Genomic DNA, 23,712 nt, shown 5'->3' with positions numbered 1-23,712 from the left:
ACACATGGAAAATGCAGTAATGGTGTCAGTTTTGTGTGTTGTTTCTAAATTTGGGAATTATTGTGAGGACTGGATTGGAAATATTCTGGTGTAAAATCACTTCAACGTTGTTTAACTTCTTTATGTCATTTAGCCAAAGCCAGCAGATGCAGTTAGTCTTGAATCCTGTGCAATAGTATTATCTTTTTGTTTGTTTATTTGTTGTTTTCACTAACAGAACATGTGTCCATTTAGCTCCAAATGAAATACTTCCGCTGTAGCTTAACATTTCAAATTCAATTGCTGTTCTGTTTTAACAGTTCCTTATTTGGGGGTAATTTAGGTTAAAAGGAAACAGTGTGGGGGGCAGGGGGGCTGCTCAGCTCTGCAGGCCTTCCCTCTTCCAGGCCCCATCTGCCACATTTTTGTTATGCACCTCCTGTTTACATCAGCATGTGAGATAAAAATAAATAAATAAAAAAATACATTCAACTTCAATTTATGAACTGTTAAAATAATTTTAAAATATAAAAATATATGATTTATTCTATATACAATTAAAATGTTTAGCAATTATGACAAATATTGTGTTTTGTGTTCATTACCTGTGCTCCAAAGGTGACATTAAATATAGGCACTGAAGTGAAAGCACGCGTAAACGTATATACACTGTACACGCATGTGTGCGTGTCCAGTGAGTGCTGCATGATTATGAAACCGGCGTGGTCATGTGACGTCTCCTCTCTCATCATCACCGTGACAAGTTGCAAGTCTGACCTTCCGCCAGCTCGCTCGCACACACACACACACACAGAAAGAGTGAGAGAGAGAGAGAGAGAGAGAGAGAGAGAGAGAGAGAGAGAGAGAGAGAGAGAACCATGCAGGGATTGAACATTGCGATGCAGCCGCTGCAGCCGCAGTACACTGGACGTGACACTAGGGGCGCAGTTTGACCTCTTCAGCCTCAAAACATCACTAATCCGCGTCGGACGTTCTGGCTGCGGCCAGCGCTGGCCCCGTTTTTTCTTTTCTTTTCTTTTTTTTTTTGCACTTGAAGAGGGACGAATTTGCAGCCGAATAGTAGCTTTCCTTAACCGAGCGGCTCTCCGCGGCATCACGCAGGATCTCCGGCGGCGGCGGCGGCGGCTCGGGAGGCAGAGCGGGAGGGATAGAGAGAGGGAGAGAGAGAGAGAGAGAGAGAGAGAGAGAGAGAGAGAGGGCTAGGGGAGGGATAAGGGGAGGAATGGTGCACTATGACAGATAGTGCGCTCCATGCGTCTGGACGCGTCCGCAGTCATTTCTCGGCAATTTTCTCCCAGTGTCGAGAAGACCGCGAGGAGCAGAGCCGCTGACAGCCGCACCGGAAAACAACACGCACACTGTCCGCTTCCCTTTAAGGTGAGTCAGTCCGCCGAGCGCTTGTTTTCTCCGCCGCTTCAAACCGCCAAGTTGCGGCATTATCTTTGCCCTCCGCCTCCCGCTCCTCCTCCTCCTGCCTTCGCGGCACCACGGTGCAGAGCAACCGGCACCGTGTTGCTCCGTCCTGCCGGCAGCTGAAAACAAGGTTGGTGAGTTAAAGTGCGTCCGCTGACCACGATTTATGTCCCCGCTTCGGGTGAAGCCCCGCTGTTTGGTGGTGTCAGAGCCTATAGGCCCGCACGGGGATCACATGGTGTCTGAGCGGTTGGCGCACAAACACATGTGGCCGCTGACAACAACTGGGAGCCGAGGAGCGACACTGGGACACTTGTGTGCTGTTGTTGTTGTTGTTGTTGTTGTTGTTGTTGTTGTCACCGGAGGGTTTGTCATTTTGTGGAGTCCAAGTGAAAATTTGAATTTTATCGTCAGTCCCTCGATTTGGTCAGAAAGCCCGCTGAGGTTGTTGTTTTTTCCAGGTAGACGTCCCGTGTGTTGTTGTCATTGTTGTTGTGGTAGTGGTGGTGGTGGTGGTGGTGTTGTTTGGTCTCGTCTGTTCCCCGTGCAAATATTGATTTTTATGTGGAGCCATGCAACATGAAAACAAACCAGAGCAGCTTCAGATTTGTCCAAACATGAATTCAGTGTTGTGTAAGACGGCACCTGGATCTACGTTTGTGACCGGGAACTACACAAATGTGCTTATGTATCAGGACGGTAGTTTGAAAAAAGGACAGATGAGCCAGGCTGTTTGCTCTGCTTGTGTCCTTAAATCGGACTCTCTTTTTTTTTCATGCACACTGATATTTACTTGTTAATAAAAAAGCTGCACAACATATTTTGATGCAGATTTTTTTTCTGAAATTATTAACAAACTATTCATTGTTTGAATATGTAAATGTGCTTTTTTTTTTTTTTTTCCCTTTCATCCCCTATTTTGATTGAACATTTTCAGAAGCAGTAAATCCCTAATGTAGTTTCAGGTCAAGTCGGAATAAAGAAGCACATCTCATTCATTTAACAAATCTCTGCATTTGGTTAAAATGTCATTGTTTTATTATTATTATTATTATTGTTATTGTTATTGTTATTATTATTATTATTATTATTATTATTATTATTATTATTTGCTATATTTAGACCACAGCAAATCAAGTTGTCTGTCTTCTCTTCAGATCAGCTTGACTGCATGCCACCACACACTTTGCAAGTCCTCTTCTTGAGGCTCTGTTGTGTGAAGTCTGTTGATTGTGTGGTTTGATTCTTTGCTTGAGTTGTCTTTTCTTGCCGCAGACTGCTGGAAACAGTGACGTGAGACTTGTTTCCAGGCGCTGACTGTCAGCTTTTCACCTCTCACGTCTTTCCAACTTCTCGTCCCTCTTTCCTCAGACATCGTCCAGTTGCCATTCAATGTCCAGTAGCACCTTGCTGCGGCTGCCCTGCGGCTGATCCCCGCCATGCTTTCCGCTAACTGCTGCGGAGGTGCGTGGGGATGAGATGGACGGAGCCCATGGCCATACCAACACAGCAGCTCCCACCTGCCAGCATGTCCAGCCGCAGCAAGTCTCCACCCAAGTCTGGAGAAGGTAGTTGACACCTGCTCAAATCAGTGGCTTTTGCCGCAAAGTTACAGGCAATAATACAACTCGATGGTTGTGGGGTTTTTTTGTAATTCAGTTGCAGGCTCTAATTCCAAAACATGGTCAAAGATGTTTAAGAAACCCGGACGAGGCCTGAAGAAATCTTACCAGCCAGGCAGCATGATGTCTCTCGCGCTCACCAAAGGCCTGATGAATGAACCAGGGCAGAACAGCTGCTTCCTCAACAGCGCTGTTCAGGTGAGGGCTGCTTCATATTGTGGTCTAGCCGAGAGGCCGTACTTGGAAAACCCAAGGGATTGTGGGAAATTTCAATCCCTGTTGTTACCGATGAGTCTTTTGAGTGGTTGAGTGAGTGCGACCCAACAGTTTCCCCGAGTCTCACTTTATGTTTTTAACTTGTTAGTCCTAATTGTTGTACCTATAATCAGATGACTTACTTTCTTACTTTTTTTTAATTGCACTATGGGGAGAAAGCACAACCAATTTCCTTGTAGCTACCTGTTGCAATGGCAATAAAGGATGTTTGATATTTGATTTAATGATTTGGTGTGATTTAAGATATACAGTAGTGTTTTGTTCCAAGTCATCAGTGTTGTATTAAAAATGAAAAACACATTTTGCTTTCACAACAGCTGCTTGAAATAACTTCAGATATGTTTGATTTTTATCTTTGTATTCATCTGTGTGTGTGTGTGTGTGTGTGTGTGTGTGTCCACAGGTACTCTGGCAGCTGGACATTTTCAGGAGAAGTTTGAGGCATCTCTCAGGTCACTTCTGTCTTGGCGATGCCTGCATCTTCTGCGCTTTAAAGGTCGGTGTGACAGGGCAACCTTCTCTCAGCCTGAACACACAACGTGTCAATGTTTCACGAGCCGATTCTATTTGATATTTTTGCCATATTGTATTTTATTCTTCGAAAAAATCTGGAAAAACATACATCAAGTGCAGATTGTGGGAATCGGGGGTTTGTTTGAATGAGGGTTTTCAGTACGCCATCCAATTTTCATGTAAAACCAATTCTTTTTGTTTTGTTTTGCTTGTCGTGTTTCTCCAGAGCATATTCAGCCAGTTCCAGCAGAGCAGGGAGCGCGTGCTGCCCTCCGACAGCCTGCGTAACGCTCTGGCCGAAACTTTTAAAGATGAGCAGCGCTTCCAGCTCGGCCTGATGGATGACGCTGCCGAGTGCTTCGTACGTTGACCTCGAGCTGCTGACTTTCAAAGTGACAGTCAGTCGTTTTAACTTTTCCTCCGCTGCCACGTCTTCAGTGGTGGCTCGGAGGGAGTCGCTAAATACGCAGAAAACAGGGAGTACATTTTGGATTCTGTCAGTCAAATTCTCAAGAGCCTGAATCTATTTTGTATCATTGCATATGTATGTTTTTAGAAATGCAATGACAATAAATATCCTTAACCTTGACTTTTCAAATGAAAAACATTCAAAGTTGTGCAAATGCGCTCTTCTTGCATATTCACAGGAACTGTCTAATACTTAGTTTGAACGTTTGAAATGATGGATCCACGCAACAGTGTGAACTGACCGACTTCTCTCGTTTGCTTGTCATCAGGAAAACATCCTTGAGCGAATACATCTGCACATCGTTTCAGACAGTGCGACCGAGTCCTGTTCATCCAAATCCTGCATCACCCACCAGAAGTTTGCCATGATGCTTTACGAACAGGTCAATACGCAGGACGTTGTACACTTTGCTGATTCTTAGAGTGAAAATGCAGAACCGTACTGAGGTGTTTCTTCACTATTTGAAATCAAAAAATGTCCATTAGAGTTAGAATGCAGGACTTCATTTCAGTCTTTGTCAAAAAACCTGCCTAAAAAAAATGCTTTTTTCTTTTGCAGTTTGTGTGTCGCTGCTGCGGTGCCTCTTCAGATCCACACCCATTCACAGAATTTGTACATTATGTCTCAACCACTGCTTTATGGTGAGTAGTCAAATCACTGCCCCGATCATTGTATGCAGTCAGTGGAAAACACTGTGATAGGAATTTCTATATGATCAACTTTTTTACATCCAACAGCCAAAGTCTCAGAAATGTGGCTGTTATTTCTCTGTAGAATTATATGTTGCTAAACAAAGGCTCTTTTTCATATTGCTGTGCATTGCACAAGTGGGGCAACTTTCACTGTTTCACAGTTCACCTTTTTACATACATCTCATTAGTTACTTAATAGTTTTGCCATCAGTTCTGCTCTAACATTATTGTTTAAATTGTAATGTTAAAATGAAAAAAATGGATGTCACACACATTTGAAAACACTGGACTTGCAATTGTAACACTATAATATTATTCAGTCTGCTGTTAAACACTGACAGTGCAGATTCAAGTAATCACAGGAAAAATGGCTTTTTTTTTAATGCAAATACAAGACGGTGTATATAACCACCATGAGCAAAAGTCCAATTTTTTACCGAAAATGCTAATTGTAGTTTCACACTGTTTGTGTTTGTGTGTGCAGCCAGCAGGTGGATCGCATGGTGGGGAAGAACAGGTCCGACATGTTTGGAGAGTTGCTGCAGGCGGCAAACAACACGGGAGACCTGCGGAGCTGTCCGGTACGTCGTTATTTCCACTGACGTGATTCTTCTGAGCAATCCTGATACAATCCGCGAGGTGACTGATCTTTGCAAGTTGCCCCTTTAAGACACTGGAACAGGTTGCACCCTGACATTTGCACTTCTTGGGAAGAAGCATTAAAAAAAAAAGAATCCAGCCTGAAGACTTGTTTCTATACATTTCAGCCCTTTGACATTTTCCCTCTGTATTTATGTAACTTGTTCCTATTTTGCCCCAATGATTGTTGGGCCTCCTTGACGTAAAGCACTTCGGATGCCCGCTGGTTGCTGTGAAGGCCTCCACAGTCGAAATAAAAGCAGATAGAGTTTATGTAAGACTGTGGTTCAAAAACCTTCTACACCAAATTGCTCGCTTTTCACTCATTATTAATACATATTTTGACCCTGTGGCCGGCGTGTCGCTGCGAAATGGACAGAGAAATGTCTGTGGAGCTGTGTGGTGTGCTCTGTGTGAAGTGCCATTGCGTTGTGCTTTGACACTGTTCTCAATTCGGCCAGAAGGAGACGGTGCCAGACGAGTGTTGGGATAAAAATAGCAGTGAGGGCACAGCCGCTGTTTTTCTCTCATCTGTATTTGATACTGTTGTCTCTCTTTTTTTCTTTTTTCTTTTTTTTTGAGTGAGCCTGTGCCTGTGAGAAGCGAGCAGAGATAAAGCTCCGAGCTACTACTCTGATATTTATGGAGATTTGCTCGGTTACTCATTACAGAGACTTAAAAAGGTTTTAAGTCAGGGTGCTCCGTGATGAGATTTGTCCAGTGAGTGTGCAGCCAAAAAAAAGGGGTCTGAGCCACAGTTTGACAAAATGAAGTGCTGAAAAGAAATGCACTTCTTATGAGCGTGTCCAGGAACGTAAGTGAAGAAAAAAGAGAAACAGATCAGTTGCATGTTAGAATGTGATATTGATGATGTAACAACCTGAATATTTTCATGGTAGAATCTAAAATGTATGATATTAGCAGGTGGTACTCATCAATTTGCAGCAAGATGATTTGCATTGGATTCATTGGATTGAGTGATCACAGCTACTTTAGTAAGTAAAACGTTCAATGGCTTGTTAGGGCCAGTTGTTCAACAGCCAATCCTGTGGCATCAACTCGGCGCATTCGGGCATGTAGACGAGGTGAAGATGACTTGCTGAAGTTTGAAGCCGGCATCAGAACAGGGAAGGAAGGGGACTGAAGTGGTCGTTGGTTGTAGACGGCCTGCAGGTCTGAGTGTTTCACAAACTGCTGATTGACTGGGATCTTCACACCATCACAACCATCTCATGGATTTACAGCGAATGGTCGCAAAAAACAAAAACATCCAGTGAGCCACAGTTGTGTTGAAGAAAATGCCTTGTTGCTGACAGGGGTCAGAGGTCAGAATGGTGTAACCACCCCTCTCCCCCATCTGATCAAAGCCTGTGTTAAACTACTTGTTCCAGTCTTTGAATCACAATGTTCCCTGAATGCCCCGCAGTCAGAATTCCCATAAACACAGCATCAATCACTCTGATTGCATTGCGTCTTTTCTTTCATGTTCGGCAGAGCGACTGTGGTCAGAGTATCAAGATTCGCCGTGTGCTCCTGAACTGTCCAGAGATTGTCACCATTGGATTCGTCTGGGATGCAGAGCAGTCAGATCTGACCGATGATGTCATTTGGTCGCTCGGACCACGGCTGAACCTGTGCGGGGTAAAAAAAAAAAATTGTAAAACAAAAACCTGAATTTATTTATTAAGACTATGTCATATATATCAACATACACTTTTGCTCCACAAGTTGTAATTTAGACAAACCATGTACTGAGATGGTGCATCACCCTGTCACTCTAACCCAGCACCTATTCCTGCATGTTGTGTTCCACATTGTGTTTTGCCTGATAGGATAAAGGCAACATGCTCAAAAGTATCTTTAAAAAAAGGAAAAAAAAAAGCTTAGCCATTGTATTGTCAGCAATCACATATCACACACACTCAGCTTTTATTCCAGTAGGATTTAGCATCTGCCCAAAAGCGATATGTGAAGATCAAGCTCCCCTTAATTTGCTTTCTTTTCAGCTTTTCAACCGTGTCACTGATGAAACCGCCAAACGGAGTGAGCTGCATCTTGTGGGGATGATCTGTTTTTCCAGTAAACATTACTCAGCCTTTGCCTACCACACCAAATCTTCGAAATGGATGTTTTTTGACGACGCTACTGTAAAGGAGGTCAGGAACTTGCCTATTAATCTGCTTGATCCGTGAAATTCGGCTACCTCTGCAAGCCCTCGTGTCCCCATTTTTATGTGTGTGTCTGTGTGGGTTCCCCCCCCCCCCTAGATCGGATCCAAATGGAAAGACGTAGCTTCCAAATGTATTAAGGGGCATTTCCAGCCACTCCTTTTATTTTACACCAATCCAGAGGGATCCCCAGTGTCCAATGAAGATGCTCCAAGGCAAACCACCATGTGTCCACGCTACAAAGCCCAAATAAATGGCGACACTACAGGTAAGATGCCAATGACCCACCAGTAGACCTGACAGGTGTGTACTTTAGATGTGTTGCAACACAATCATTTCATTAACTGTGAGGAGTCCTGAGCATCTTGACGTTCATCAGTTTAGCTAATGCGTTGACTAATGGAGATACAGAAAAAGGTGGAGACACTTTGCCTGTAAAAGCTGCAATTTTGCGTTTAAACAACTTTTAATAATTTTGCCTTCGTTTTCCGCCTTTTGCATGTGAAAACCAAAAAGTTAATTTTCCATTTTTAAAGCAAGATTTTGTCAATAGACCAATCAATCATCAACTTTTCAATTTTACCAAAAAATGATTAGTGTCCATACAAATCACAGACTAGCAGTTTGCTCTGAATCACTCAAAACAAATAATCACGATAAAGTGTTTTAACAAATAAGAAAATCCTTGACTGCAGATGTTCTTTATTTAACTAAAAGAATAAGCCGATTAAAAGCAATAACAATGACAGCAGATATAATCATGTTCTTACTAAGTATGTTTATTACCAGCAGTATACCTCTTTTTTATATTCAAAAACCTTAATTTTAATATTGAGAAGCATCAGAAACGTTAGTTTATTGATTTATACTGGAGAGTTTTTCACTTTATCTAATATCAACAGTTCACTGCTTCCCCTGTTTTGTATCATTAAAAATGCTTCTTTTTTTTATTGAGGGAATTTGAGGTTAAGTCCAAACTGCAAAACCGTGAAAAAAAATTGTTTGTCTATTTCCAAGTAATTCCCCCCAAAAAGCACAACAATAGCGCCTGAACAATTTTGCTGAAAGTATCGCTGAGTAAAATGAAACATCAAACGATGTGATTACACGTCGCGACGACTTCACTCTGCAAATTACAGATATGGTTTCCCACCGCCGGGATTGCGGAGAGTGCTGTTAAAGTGCAGGCAGAGAGATTGTCCTGCCCTCTGTGCCGGCTTGAACTTGGCATGAGGATGATGCCTCTGTTGCACGCAGATTTACCACCCACGCCTCGCTCCATAATCCCTGCTCCTGTGGCAAAGCGCACTGGCTTCTCTCGCGTCTCGTCTCCTAAACACATCTGATGTTTGCCTCCATTCATTTGTCTGCCAGTTTTTTGTTTTTGCCCATTTATTTTTCCGGCGATGGTGCCTCACCTGCTTAGATGGATTGTTGTGCTTTAATGTGGCGACCGAACACAGGCGTTGTGATGGGACTGGATTCTTGTTTTCGTAAAAATATATGTAAGTAAATTTATTCACAGCTTTTTTTTAATGCTTTGTCTTGAAGTGTTGCTCGGGGGTATTTTTCACCCCATCATGTGGTTTCCGCTGTTTTTACGCAGGTGAGTTGCACCCTGTGTTGCAGAGCCTTTGTTATTTTTTTGTTATGTTTTTTTCAGAAATAACTTAAGGCGACATGACAAAAAGTGTTTGCTTAATTAGTAAGCAGCTGTGAAAGGTGGACTGTGTTTAATCTGGTTGTGTTTTCAGTAGAACTGCTTCAGCGGCAGCTTTAGGCTACAGCAGCAACTCTGCAAAACCATAATACTATACAGCTTACTCACCGCTGTTACTCACCACTGCTGGAACATCCTGCAGCCGGTCGTGCGCACGCAACATTATGCAATTTTACCTCATGTTCAAAAGTGACTTTATTTTTAAATTTGATTTAAAAAAAAGTACCAACTGAATAAAACAAATGAAATGAATCAAAACAAACTGATTTGAGAATGAAATAAAAATGATGGAAACAACAAAAACGTGGCTCTCAGGTGTAAGAAGCAAACTGAAACATCGGCACACGGGTCAGTGGTAATTCTAATCTACTGCTGGTTGTAAAGGAAGGGTTCACAATGTGTGAGTCTCATCATCATATAATAATATATTTGGGAATTTAATTTATTTGGTTCACAAGGACAAAAAAAGAAAGAAAGCGCACATGAGGCAGAATGTTAAACAGTCATAAAAACGATCAACAACATAAATAAGCCAAATATATTTAAATAAAAAAGAATATAACTGTGTTTGTCATGTTCCAGGCTCATTTTGTATTGCACTGATGTCATTATGCTGTGATGGAAGACATGATCCTAGCAAAGATAAATCTTTTTTTTCAGCAGTCTTTTAAATCAGTTTTTTCAACCCATTGATAAGATTGATCTGTTTCTGGGGTTTAGAGCGCCACCTCTTCTGGACTTTTTATGCAAACTTTTCCTGGTCAGACCGTAAACAATTGTCGGTGTCAGAAATCAAACCTTGTCTATTGAGCTTTATGTCATCGATGCCATATTCTCCCTCTTTTACGAACACTCAATTACACACAGTCTATGGCCAACCCAACAGACATCAGATTGTCATCCTTGGCATAAAATGGCAGTTACTTGGTATTTTCCTCACGGATGTCAGAGGTAGTTACTGTATCTCTCTGCGCCCAAAATATAAATAAATCCCAAGTTAAAAGTTCAATTTTCTGCATTGCAGAGCAGCCGCTCACCCGTCATTGTTGCGTACATATATTTTTTCCCTGTCCAGTGAAACATCCGCTTGGCAGTCCCAAGAAATTCCAGGAACCTTTGACAGAGAATCTGCAGAGGCCAAGTGACGCGTCCAAGAAGGAGCGAGGGCATCGGAAAGCGGATCCATCGCAACAGCACAGAGGTGGGCACGCGTCACACACACAGTGATGGGGAGAAAGAATATATTCAGGTAGTGATTTGAGGCAATGAGGGTTGCCAAGTTTGGAATGTGATGTGACTCTCCTCCCCTAGACATGGCCCATACAAGATCGACGTCGCCTCCGGAGAACGGACCCCGGCCTCACGTGGAGCAGAAATTGAAAACCTACCCGCGCTCCTACAAGTCGTCGAACCACTCGGGCCGGGGGACCCAGGAGGCGCAGGGGCAGACCCTCGGCCCACAGAACCAGAGGAGGAACAACTCCGCGGTGAGCAGCTACGACCAGGACGGCTGCCAAGAGCAGTGGGAAAAGGGCGCCAGCGACGGGAGCCGCTGCAAACCCAAGTCCACCTGGAGGCCCATCAGGGAGGTGCTGAACGTGGACACGGTCCTGAGTGAACTGGAGCAGCGTCGGCAGCATCAGCAGCAGCAGGACAGCCCGCGCCACAGCAAAGCCGGCTCGCAGGAGCGAGCGCACGGCGAAGATGGCCGGGAGGCGGCGCGCAGCCGAGAGGACCGCAAGCAGAAGTGTCTGATGACCATCTACGAGGACGAGCAGCGGCACGAGACGGAGAGCCACAGCTCGGTGGAGTCGGAGAGCAGGGCGCACCAGCAGAGGGGCGGCCGGCTGAGGGGAGGCCCCAAGACGTTGCTGCGGAGCGACACCTGGACCATCCAGAGGACCGAGTCCGGCTACGAGAGCAGCGACCGGCTCAGCAGCGGCTCCACCAACCCGGACTCGCCAGGCGTGGACTGCTTCGCGGGCAAAGAGCCGAGGTCCACGCCAGACGCACCGCAGCCGAGGTAGGAAGCTGCACCTTGACCTTTAGTCTGAGAAGAAGAGCAGCTGGTTCTTTAAGACATGAAGAAGTGAAGCACTTTTCAAAAATGTCAGTAGCTGCGTTTCCGTTACCCCGAGAATTGCACAAAACCTAAAATCGCAATAAAAAAAATGGTAATGGAAATTCCTACATTTCGGAAAAAAAAACTCTCAAATATCTCTAATAGGTATTGACGCTCTCGTGAGGTGCTTTTTCAGACGCATCCATATAGAGGTATATCGTGAAAGTGTCATGGAAACACTTTTTTTGCATTTACACGCCACAGGATGTGACGTATGGGGTCACATGACCAGTTCACTTCAAGTGAAACTGCCATGTAATGTTTGGACGGAGGAGGAGGAGACGGAATATTTTCTACAAGTAATCAAAGAGAAAAATATAGCAACCATTCAAACAGACGCAAACAACTAAAGGAAACGTAAATCTTGCAATTCTCGCAGGAAGAGATTTATAGCTTATGAGCTTCACACCATTCAATGGAAACACCTGCAAATCGCAATTGTACTTTGTCAAATGATTGCTTTTATTTTGCAAATAACTGTAATGGAAAAGCAGCTACAGGGGTTTGAACTGACAGCATGAAGTACATTAAGCAATTAAATTGCTCCTTTAAAGGCACTGAAATTCACACTCATGTCACACTCAGCTCTTGATCCTGTATTGATAGAATTCCAGGGTGTCTTCAAAAAAATGTCAAGATTAAATAGATAAGACACAAAAATGCAATAGTGTTTGTGCAGAATTGTGCCATCTTTGTTTTTTGCCTTTGTCAAGACAAAAAGACTTTTCATTGATAGATTAATCGTGTTCTCCATAGTGACTTTACTGTTTATTTACAGTCAACTGCACCAACAGGGAGGAGACGGCAAATCAAGCATACCATCGTCACCATCACACAATGGTGAGTTTAAAAAATATGTTTAAAAAAAACAACGTGAACCAAGTCAGACTAACGGTAATTTTCTCAAAGGTTCCCCCTAAAACTGGCCTCTTTTTTAAAATAGCTGATTAAACGGTCCCCCTTGTGGCCATTAGAAGAAATGCGGTTTCCAGTCTCAACACTGACTTCGATCCTGTGACCTCGATGATCGGTCCGTTGACGTCCACTAGTGTCATGTTCGCATTCTGTGTGAAGGTACTCATGGCAGGGAAGCAGTCTACTAATAAAAATACTAATAATTTGTGCAAATCATTTGCACAAAACCTACATCAAGCCTGTAAAGGCCACAATATTGTGTCTATGCGATTAAAAAGAGAAAACAAGATGAAGAAGAAGAGGCAGCATGAGGAATTGTGGCTCCTTTGGGCTGATGACACAGTTGAACAGTTTTAAAAATGACATGTTGTATTTTTCTTTGGTTAAATGGGAAGACATGGTAGAAGAGTGTGCATTCCGAGGACCCTTTGAATCCAAGACACTTGTGTGTAAAATGTGCTTTTCAAGTTTGTCTCCTGTGTAATAATATATTATTAAAAACATTCCCACGCTCCGATATCCTGATCCTGATGATGGAAGACCATTTAAACTGTGTGGTTCAAGCATCTCTGTATGTTTGGGCTTCAGGATTTTGTGTGGAATTTTCTCCAACATCAGCCCTGTTAAGCAAAAATAATGCTGCGCTTCCTCTCGGTGCGGCTGCGCTGAAAGAAACACACTGGCACGCATGCTTTTGTTGTGATGAAAACAGCATGAGAGAAGGGATGTCAGACACACTCCAACTGCAGGGGCCTGACTTGAGAAAGTAGAAGAAGCTCAGAACACTCCTCTTGGAAAAAGAGGTGTGTGTGTGTGTGTGTGTGTGTGTGTGTGTGTGTGTGTGTGTGTGTGTGTGTGTGTGTGTGTGTAAATTTTAATAATTTTTTAAAACGATATTCTAGAACAGATTTCTCAAATTTTAAAAACAATTTTTAAAAAATGCAGCCATTTGTATTTTTTTCCCCAACGTAACTGCAAATATGTGGAGACTACAAAGACTAGCATAAATAACATGACTCGTGTGCTTAGGGACGATTATATCTCGCCTGTAATCTGCGCCGCTTCTAGGAAAAGATTTACTGGGAAAAGAGAAATTCAGTCTTAGCACCGAAGATTTACAAAATAAAACACCCCGTATACGACACACACACACACACACGGCGCTCAGAGTGAGCAAGGAAAGGGCAAAGCAGCAGCATGCAAAAAGAGAGCTGTCTTTCTTTCTTTCTTTCTTTCTTTCTTTCTTTATCTTTTTTTTCTTTACAAATTCATTATGCTGGTGTCAGTTTGCGCAGCAGGTAAATCGCGACTTGTCCCGTTTGCAATGTGAATAAAGGTTGAATAAGTCCGGGGTAGATTTCTGACTGGCATCTTTAACCTCGTCGTCACACAGTCAATCCTGCGCAGGCATTAATCTGATGATAATCCCACAAAGCTCATTCTGATAGCACAGCTGGACGTAGCTACTGGCATTTGCCAAAAATATCTTTCTTTCTCATGCTGTCCTCCAACTATGCCGGGCCACATGGTATTCTGTCGAGGCTGCGCAGGGCCGAGACAGCGTTTCTAACCTACAGTTGGAGCTTTTATCCTCGCACGGACCTCTCCCGCGCAACAACAAAGGGGGGGGAAAGGAGTGACACATCTATTTATAAAGAGAGGAGACTCACAGCCCCCTGTCTCCCTCTGCTGCTCGGAGTGAGCGCGCTGACTCACTCATCCGGCTCTGAGGAAAAGAAGAGAGATGACGCTCTGCTGCCACCTAGTGTTAGAGGACACTTATGCTTTTATTTTATATATTTTCTTATGCTTCGTTTTGTTTTTTTGTTTTTTGTTTTTTTGTTGTTTTTGAACACTCCCTCCTCCTCCCCCCAACACACAAGATTCCTCTTCCACTATTGATTTTTTTTTTTTTTTTTTTTTTTTTTGTGGATAAAAATCTTTACCGGAAAACAATTTTGATTTTTGGTTTGTAATTAAGAATACTAACCAAAAATCAAATATTTATATTTTAATTTTCTAGCATGGGTATTTCTATAGCAAGATTTCTGTGTCCTTATTTTTCTGGTATTATTTTTCGTAATGTATTGAACATCTTTTAGACAAACGTTCCAAAGGTGATAATACATTACCATTTCAGTTATGACTATTTAAATATCATATATCTGAAAAAGAGTCCTTTCAGAAGATGCTTATTTAAAATTCCTGTATATTTTCTTTCTTAACCTTACGTCTTTTTTATGTCTCTGAGTTTTGAACACCTTTTGTTTCATATTTTGTAGGTAAACACCAACTCAAACCTCAGGGGAAGAACCATGACCAAGTCTCGCACATACATCTAAAGTGCAGTCCAGGTTTGAGGTAGTGCCCTTAACTTGAAAATAACATTTCCTTTTTGATATAGATGTCAAATACAAAGACTCGTTAACAAAAAATAAATTAAAAAAATAGGCCTTCGTTCTATTCAATAACCATCCGTTACCAAACCTGTGTCTTGTAGACGGAAGTCCAAGTACGCGTCTAGCACCTCCAGAAAGGCAGTGTCTTCAGAGAGGGACGCCCCGGGTTCAGAGAGCAGGCAGGGTGAGGGGCAGCAGGAGCCGCCCGGCTATAGGGGGCACGCCGACGAGTGCGCCGCGCCGAGGCACTTTGCCAAAACCAGCAGCTCCGAGTGGAACAGCTCCGACGACCTGGTCCTCTCCGACCCCGAGGACGGGGAGAACGCCGTCGCCTCGGACTCCCAGTGTCCTCACTTGGCGCTGCCCTACCGCCCCCCCGCCAACCTGCCCGCCCCCGACCTGCCCTGCATCCAGCGCCAGCCCGGGACCACCCAACCGGGCCACGTGCGGCCCAACCAGCTCGTCTCCCCGCCGCAGCAGGGCGAGAGCGGCCACGCCCTCTTCCGACCCCGCATGCTCCAGGAGGCCTTCCCGCCGAGTCCCCGCCTCCCCTCCAGGTCCTATGTCAGCCCCCACAGGAAGCCCGACATCTCGGCCCTCAGGACCTTCTCGGACGCCAGCTCCAAGTCGGGCTCGGACCCCGAGAGGAGCACGCCGTCGTCCTGCGAGAGCGAGGAGCGGCTGGCGAGTTGCCGAGCGGCGGAGCAGCAGCAGCAGCAGCAGCAGCAGCAGCAGGCGGTGGTGGCGGCGGCCCAGCAGCAGGAGGTCTCGCTCACCACATACTTTAACGTGGACAACTGCATGACGGAAACGTACCGTCTCAAGTACCACAACCAGAGGCCTCTCGTGCTCTCGGCTGCCGTGCCGCGGGCGGCGGTGGCGGCGGACTGCCGGGACGTGAGGCACGCCGCGCTCGCCGACTCTTACGCGCAAGACGTGCCAAAAGCCAGAGCTGAAACAAGTAAGCCCCCCCGCACCACCCGGAGCCGCTCGCAGCCTCAGATCTGCACACTGGGGTTGACGCCACCAACAGCTCAGTCAGAGAAGCACCTCGCTTAGTGGAATCGAGCTTGTATTTTTCCTATAACCCCCGACTAAATGTCCTGCTTGAAACCTAAATCCAACATGAACGAATTAAAGGTAAAGTGTGTAAGATTTGGAGATTTTCAGAAGAAACAGCGATAATAAAGTGGTTACATTTTAAATTGCAGCGCTCTTTCACTTATGTCCCCTTAAAGACTCCGTAGCCTCCCTCTCCCAAGCTTGCCAGTGAACTACGATGGCCTGCGAGCGTAAACCTGGATACCTCGTCCACCTTCTTCTTCTTCATCGTTGGTTTATTTGAGGATGGGAGCGTTCACCCTAAATACAAACCGCACTGTCAAGTGGCGGGCTGGATTGTCCACACCAGGCTTCCTTAGAAAATGGTGGTGCAGGATGACAGCTAACTGGGAGCAAGACCCTTACCCTCTGTATATTTTCATATATAAATAAGAACGGTTGTGTGGGTAGGAAAACCAAATAGCTTTTATTGTACTGCGAGTATACACTTTTATTAATATATTTAGTGCCAGTAGATTAAGCTTTTACCAATATAAAAATCAGAAATCAGGCCAAATTTTACACACTGAACCTTTAAAAACTCGCCTCAACATACAGTGTGCTGACTTCCTCCTTTTTGGGGAAGATTCAGACATTGAGCTTCCAACAGTTTTTAATGCAGCCTTTCTCTTCTTTCACAGGCCATAATAGCAATAAACCCACCGCGAAATGGAACCCAGTGTCGGCCAAAGGACTGGACGAACGTGGGTTTTTGTGAGCGTTCTGTCGGTAAGGCGTTTTTTCCCTCCTCAGACTGTGCGGACGAGGGTTCAAAAGGTTCTAACTGGATGCCAAAGAGTTTACAGAAACGGGGAAAAGAAACGTTACACAGTTGCGACTTCTCCAGATTGGAGTGGGAACTACGGTATTTATGCAAGCTTGTCACAAAAAGTCAAAGCGTTTTTGGTTTTTTTCTATCACGAAAAGGCGTTGAGAACCGTTGGACGGACTTTCAGCCGCGACATTTCATGTACCGTCTTCCATTGTCCCGCAGTAGTGCTGCAGTTAGATTGAGTTTCAACCAAAACCTGATACGATTTTGAGTTTGCACAACTGTCTCAGAGTCTTTTTCACAATTGTTTGTGACACCTTCTGTTACCGTCCAAATTATTTCTGTGCAGCCGTTGTGCAGCAGGCAGGAAGGTGGTCAAGTCCACAGTCTGAGTGTCAGGGTGTGTAGTTTAGTGTAATAACTACACAGAGGACTGCAAAGAAAGTGAGATTAATAACTCGCAGTGTTGTTTAGGGGATCATAAAGTTATACTGTCTGATATCATTTCCCACACATAAAACAAACCATAGAGGCCAAAGGTCTGCATCCACAGCAGCAGCAGCAGCACATTTAAAGGGCCAGTGTGTAAGATTTTGCAGGATCTAATGGTACAAAAAGCATACAGCAAACAAATGAGTGAATATTCCCACAGCGCTGCTGTTTTAACATTGTTCCCTCTCAAATAATTGATCAGCTGCTGTTGGTGTGTTTCCATAAAACAGATTAAATGGCAGCACAACACGGCCTCGGTCCTGTTGAGCAAGTGAAGACGCAACAGTTGTTCATTTCTAGCAACATCGCCATGGAAAGATGCATGCACACTTTCAGCTCCGTTTCATGCCGGCAGATCCCTGTAAATGTTACACTCTCGGGCCTTTAAATGACTATAACCAATCTGTGGCGGGAACAATGTCTCAGAAAAGACTGTCTGCACATTGAGGGCTTGAATTCACCAGGAGAGAAACGTTGCAATATTTCAAGATACTAGCACCCTCTTATTCCAACTGTTTTTCATTTCTGGGTGATTTAATACGACAATTGTGTGTGAATGAAGGTCTGAGGGCTGTCCTGTAGCCTACACGCCAACATTCATGGTGTGTTTTTTTTTTCTTTTTTTCTGAAAGTCAATTATCCATCATTAATGTGTGCGTGAGGATCTTCCCGAGACACAGTTTCTCAACACGTGAGCTAATGATATGCATCAGGGTTAGCCTAGCAGCAAAATAGCAATCCTGTGATTGGTCGGACACGTGGATTTGTAGCTGGGGCAGCCCTCATTCACTTCAGGTTACTATATACTGTGTGCAACCGTGTCACGTTGTGTACTCTACCTTGGATCGTGCTGCTTCCTGTACTCCTTTTCCTGTGTCTCACAGTGATGTCAATTTGTATTTTCTCAGTCTTCCTTTTCAAGTAGACAGATTAAGCAGGCAAATTGCAGGTACTTTTTTCATAACGATGCCAACATTATTAAAATGCCTATCTGGTATTGACAACAACTATTCTCTTGGACCAGACTGATTGGTCTGAAACATGCATGTGGCCTTTACAAAGTCTTACTAGCTGCGTGTACAGCATAAGCATGAGCATGATGACGATTCTCGGACTTTGAGTCCAACCAACGTAAATTATATCAAATTTTATGTCGTTGTAATAAAATGAATCCGTAAAAAATATAAATTTGTACAGTTGATTTTCAGACTTTTTTAAACTGAATGTCATTGTCCTCACTACCTTTTGATTATGCTTCAACTGTAAATACAGATATCCGACTAAAGACAATTCATTAGCAAACAGCTGACTGTCCCGGGCGTACTATGCATCCACCGTATATTCTTTTATCGGTCACTTTGAAAGCATTTTTGCTATTTGGAAGGCTTTGTATTCTGTACATTCATCCGGTCACGTCAGAGTCAAGGTGGGGATGTCCCTCTCTTTTTCTTTTTGTGCCCACTCCTTTGCCAAACCCTTTCAGCAAACATCCACCACTCGTGTGTTCTTCCACTCCGCCTCCACCGATTTTGTCAGGTGATTTTTCATTTTTTTTCATTTTTTTTACCGCGCACATTTAGGCACAATTTTGCTGTGTGTGTATTTGTCTCTGTGTTGTGTTTATTCTGGGTGGCGTTCTGGAGATTTGTGTAATCGCACCTAAGACCTAGAGTTTCACTACTGCTTACGTTGGTCATGGCTTATTTTTTGACTCAAAATTCAAGGAGAGCAGAGGCACACTTTCTGAACGAGCTGGGGGAAAATAAAGCGTCTCCACCTTTTGAATAACACAAGGACACATTTCGACGCGTTCGCTGTGGCGTCGCAAGGACAACCCTGATTTCAAATAAATGAGCACGCTGCGCAAAACGTAAAGGGATCAAGTGAAATGTATCGCTCATATTCAGTAAAGACACAATGGAGATAATAGTCTGAATGAGTTTACAATGATGTGATTTTTTTCTAATGTTGTAATGATGATTAGGAGATATTAATGCAATTACAATAAAACAACAATTAAACAATTACAATAAAAAAAAATACCAAGCGCTATTTGAAACTTTACTCAGGCAAAGGTGATTTGGCAGCAGTGGGTGATGTCATAAAGGGTTTATAATGGGGTATTTTTCAGATGGTGCAAAGGTTCAGGAGCAATGTTGGGTCAAAGTTCACCACTTAACACATCATATAAATAAAACTAAAATAAAACCTTCACATATTACAACAAAAGTAAAATATATATATATATATATATATATATATATATATATATATGTATATATATATATATATATATATATATATATATATATATATATATATATATATATATATATATATATATATATATATACATATATATATATATATATATGATTCTTTATTAATGTTTCATATTTTTTCACTTAACTTCATCATAGTGTTAATGTTTTGGAATCAGGGTTGTGTAAATGACTCATCTTTAGTGGATGATATGAATTTACTGGGTGAACAAATAAATGAACGAATAATAGTCGCATCATGGCTCAAGGTTAAAAAAGAGATTTAGCGTTGTCATGTGTATGTTTGTCTATGACTGATGCTCTTAGACTTTCACTTCCATTATTTCATTATTTTCGTCATCTGCTATACAAACTTTTTATTTTCTTTGCCCGCAGACATGTTTTTCCGCCACTTTGAAATTGGTGTCTTGAGTTTTTATCTAGAGTGCCTTTTTTCTGTGTTTCTGTTTCGTGAGCAAATTCTCAGTTGTTGAATAAAGACTGAGAGGAAGAGATTGGAGATGTTATGTCGCATTTTCTGACCTTTTGTACACTCACATTTCAAAAGACAAACACAGTGGACGCTATGGGCACTTTATGAAAATAATCTTCTCTGGGCACAGACATGACAAAATTTTACAGGAGGTAAAACTTTTTACCTTGTTTCATTGGTTTAATTGTCAAATTACAAGGGATCTGACGTGTGATTTTGATTGATTTGGCCTGACATCACTGGTTTATTGAGTTGTTGGTGCTTCAGTGAATGCTTCATGACTTATGGAAGTATCCGTTAAAAGAATCATGGAGATATGTCAACACTTTATATTTTTGTACATAATATATATTTATTTTTATTCATTGTTGAATAAAGTTGAAACAATGCTATCACTATTTCATCAGCCACCTGTGTAAGCTTGTCGTTTCTTTTGACTGATCTCAGCAGGGTGTCATAGATTCATTGTTAAAAAAAAATGCACGCACTCACACAAATAACACATTCAGTTACAAAATGATTTAATAATTGTGAGTATCAAAATTTGGTGTACTGAAAACTGTTTCATACACACATTTAAAAACAAATGCATGTTGGAATGGTCCTAGACTTGTGACAGCATTGCATTTAATTCTGTGATGAGTCTATTCCTTCTTGAAGATCCTCTTTGCGTCCACTCCTTCATAGCTGTAGGTCTGTTGGAAAACAATAGTGTGTTAAGGAGGCATAGATAGATGGATATATATATATATAGATAGATAGATAGATAGATAGATAGGTAGATAGATTGATTTTTGGTGCTCTGCTTACCTGAACAAGTTCACCGCCCTGAATAGTTCTGGTTGTTATCAATTGCTTTCCGTTATCCTTCCTCGTGAAAGTCCCCTTCAGTACGTCGCCTTCCTGGATCCACGCGCCCTGCAAAAGTGATACAAGGAGAGTCTATGAGATGACAACGTAGTCAAGGCTTTGCAAAAGTGCGGAGTTTTGGCCTCTTTGTGGATGCCCTGGTCTTGTAGTGAGCTCTGAATTACATTTTATTCTTGAAACACAGGTTACCACAATTTTGAGGGACTTTGTTATCTCCACATTAGCAGCCTTGCAGGATTAGCAGAAAACAGCACGCCATGTTTTTACGCGAGGCGACTGCCTGTTACACAGTCTTGTTATGGTGTAAGTGACGTCATAGGAAACAGTTCACTTACTGATACTTCCGTCCCGTCAGCGAGGCTGTACTCGAAGGTGACACCGAGGGTGAAGTCCAACTCCACGGTGCGGAAGTTGCTGGACTCCTTGACATGGAACTTGTCTCCAGTCTGCTCGAGGGTGATCTTCAGGCTGTCGTGAGCAGCCAGCTTCCTCTTCACCATGTTAACGCCTGGCAATGGACACATGGCATTTGTTCAAAGCACTGATGCAGATCTGCAAGGGTGGCGGGTGTACCTTGCACAAACGACCAGGTTTCTTCTGTGTCTAAACAGTTAAAATGCACTGCAACAACTCTGCTCCTCATATTTTAACACCTTAAAATGTACTTAAAAACTCCATGTTAAAAGTTAAAATATTATTCATGCAATCTTCTGCATGGTCCTCGCCTTGCTGAAGCGAAAATATTTACAAGCTGCACGTGCGCCTGGTATTTGAAGAGCTGCAGCCTGCTGTTACTCACCCATTTGTTCCATGAACTTCTCATAGTTGTCGCTGCGGTCGACCTTCCAGGTGCCGTTGAAAGTCATGGTGGCTGTGAGCGGGTGAGGGCGAGTCAGAAAGTGTCCCTCTCACAGTCTGGAAGCCCTTTTATAAATCACACGCACTCTTATCTCGTCGTCTGCCCCAGTGCTGATGTGGCCGTTTCTAGTCACTTAAGTGGAGGGATTAAAAAACACACACACATGCGCGAAAACACACACACAACAAGGCAATAAGGCAATATCCAGTGCTGCGGGTGATAAGGTTGTTCCAGAGACCCGTGCGGAACCAGCTATGAATGAATGAAGAGCCGTCAGTCTGCCGTACCTGTGTCTCACGTCTCTGTTTACAAAGGGAGTTACGCACTGCAGAAACACATTAACAGTCGGCAGTGCAACGTGGAATTAGCAGAGCAGGCAACGCTTATAGATATTGTATGCAAGCCATTGGTAGAAATGAGTATAGTATAGTGTATTATACAGTAACTGTTTGTAAGAAATGTTTGTCTTGGCTTGAAACTCGTGTTTGTATTTTGACCCTCTGCCTAAAGTTCAACTCATCAGCCAATAAGGTTGCAGACCCAAGCCGACCTGTTTTTAAATCTGAAGTCTTAAAAAAAAAAGAATCATGTTTCATAGTTGGCTTTTAATCTAAATTGACAGTTGTGCCCTTTAGCTCAAACTGTTGTTATGTGGTTTGCAAATTAACAGCGTGAGGATTTAAAAGCATGCAGTTCTATTTATTTTGTGCACAGCACTTGATTATGCCAGTTGTTTGGATTACATGTTGAGGAATCTGCAGCGGGAGTCCACTCTGATGCCCCTGTGCACTGAACACAAGTCCAAAGGAATCTGCAGCGTGATTTGGCGTCTCCTTTATACAGCTTTAATTACTCTGTGCACATTATGCCATTGATAATGGGTGTCAAAGATACCTTTGGCCACAGTTGTTGAGAAATGAGACCTTTGATTTTGAGACTTGATGGCGAGCAAACCCTGGTCCACGCAATCACACTCAGCCATCGCATGCCATCAAGATACAATCAGCTGATTAAGGTGACTTTGAGAGGTACTGGCTTTAAACACCAAGATAAGGTGTCTGTCTGTCGACAGTGGTGCTTAAACGTGAACTCACACTCGGAGCTGAGGGTCCGATGTCAGAGGCAAAAGTTGCAGGAGAAAAAAATATGAAGGCCTCGCAAAGGGAACGAGACGTTGCGTCAAACCACCGTGTAGCGCTGGAGCTCCTCGCCTGACCTTCACCTCCTCCCAAACATATCTCCAGCTTATCGCTGACACTTTGACAACGTTGATGAAATTGACAAGAGGACTTAAAGCATAGTAAACCAAGCTTCCTTATCTAGAGTAGTGAGAGAACACAATGACAACCCACATATCTTGTCTTGTGTCAAGGTTCAGTATGTCAGTACAGCTATTTATTTCCTGCTTTAAGTCAAAATAAAATTCTTACCTCTCTTTCATATGGGCAGCCAAAATACCTCAAAAGCACTCACTTACCCCCATTAGACCACATAAGATCATAATCACATGTTTGCCCACTAAATATTGCGCAAGCACACTGGCAACTGGGACCAGGTGACTGTGACTGAATGTACCAGACCTCAGTTTATGTAAGACAAACAGGGCTTGGTGGCCGTTGGCGCGACAGTGCTTTGTAGATCAAAGGTTACAACAACTTAACCTCCAGCACCATCATGGGCTGGACCTGATGAACGAAAGAATACATGTTGTGGATAACCAGGTTCGTAGACTGAGCTTTGGATAAAGTGTCTACAATCAAATCAGGAATTCATCAAACACGACCTGTATTATGAAATAATAGAAAACCCACGTATACCTCAAAACCAAACACTTTGTGATGTCACAAAGAGACCCTGATAACACTTGTGTACATCAACCCAGGTTATGACCCCAAGCCAGTTGCAAGATCCCCTTC

At 43.1% G+C, this 23,712-nt stretch overlaps 2 protein-coding genes across 2 annotated transcripts; one reads left to right on the top strand and one right to left on the bottom strand.

Moving 5' to 3' along the window:
* The first annotated feature begins 946 nt into the window (after positions 1-946).
* Positions 947-17,322, top strand: usp53b (ubiquitin specific peptidase 53b). Its single transcript, XM_076044726.1, has 17 exons — positions 947-1,377; positions 2,785-2,981; positions 3,073-3,233; positions 3,715-3,807; positions 4,051-4,185; positions 4,562-4,675; positions 4,852-4,934; positions 5,470-5,566; positions 7,119-7,265; positions 7,631-7,780; positions 7,892-8,060; positions 10,588-10,713; positions 10,824-11,535; positions 12,413-12,474; positions 14,832-14,910; positions 15,050-15,909; positions 16,691-17,322. Exons 2-17 carry the CDS (start codon positions 2,888-2,890, stop codon positions 16,765-16,767), a joined length of 3,159 nt encoding a protein of 1,052 aa, XP_075900841.1. The 5' UTR covers positions 947-1,377; positions 2,785-2,887; the 3' UTR covers positions 16,768-17,322.
* A 3,242-nt stretch (positions 17,323-20,564) lies between these two features.
* fabp2 (fatty acid binding protein 2, intestinal) lies at positions 20,565-21,958 on the bottom strand. Its single transcript, XM_076044629.1, has 4 exons — positions 21,737-21,958; positions 21,273-21,445; positions 20,878-20,985; positions 20,565-20,762 (listed from the first exon to the last, which is right to left on the bottom strand). Exons 1-4 carry the CDS (start codon positions 21,801-21,803, stop codon positions 20,712-20,714), a joined length of 399 nt encoding a protein of 132 aa, XP_075900744.1. The 5' UTR covers positions 21,804-21,958; the 3' UTR covers positions 20,565-20,711.
* Positions 21,959-23,712: the final 1,754 nt, after the last annotated feature.

This window comes from Nelusetta ayraudi, unplaced genomic scaffold, assembly GCF_046127955.1.
Source record: "Nelusetta ayraudi isolate G7.1 ecotype Tasmania unplaced genomic scaffold, CSIRO-AGI_Nayr_v1 ptg000004l, whole genome shotgun sequence".
Lineage (NCBI taxonomy): Eukaryota > Metazoa > Chordata > Actinopteri > Tetraodontiformes > Monacanthidae > Nelusetta > Nelusetta ayraudi.
This window is presented reverse-complemented; position numbering and strand designations above follow the sequence as displayed.

Excerpts from the sequence above, each read along its gene's own strand:
- usp53b (XM_076044726.1), top strand. The coding sequence starts at position 2,888 with ATGAGATGGACGGAGCCCATGGCCATACCAACACAGCAGCTCCCACCT. Across the intron at positions 2,982-3,072 it reads TCCACCCAAGTCTGGAGAAG|TTGCAGGCTCTAATTCCAAA; the intron begins GTAGTTGACACC and ends TTTGTAATTCAG. Across the intron at positions 3,234-3,714 it reads TCCTCAACAGCGCTGTTCAG|GTACTCTGGCAGCTGGACAT; the intron begins GTGAGGGCTGCT and ends GTGTGTCCACAG.
- fabp2 (XM_076044629.1), bottom strand. The coding sequence starts at position 21,803 with ATGACTTTCAACGGCACCTGGAAGGTCGACCGCAGCGACAACTATGAG. Across the intron at positions 21,446-21,736 it reads GAAGTTCATGGAACAAATGG|GCGTTAACATGGTGAAGAGG; the intron begins GTGAGTAACAGC and ends GTCCATTGCCAG. Across the intron at positions 20,986-21,272 it reads CTGACGGGACGGAAGTATCA|GGCGCGTGGATCCAGGAAGG; the intron begins GTAAGTGAACTG and ends TCACTTTTGCAG.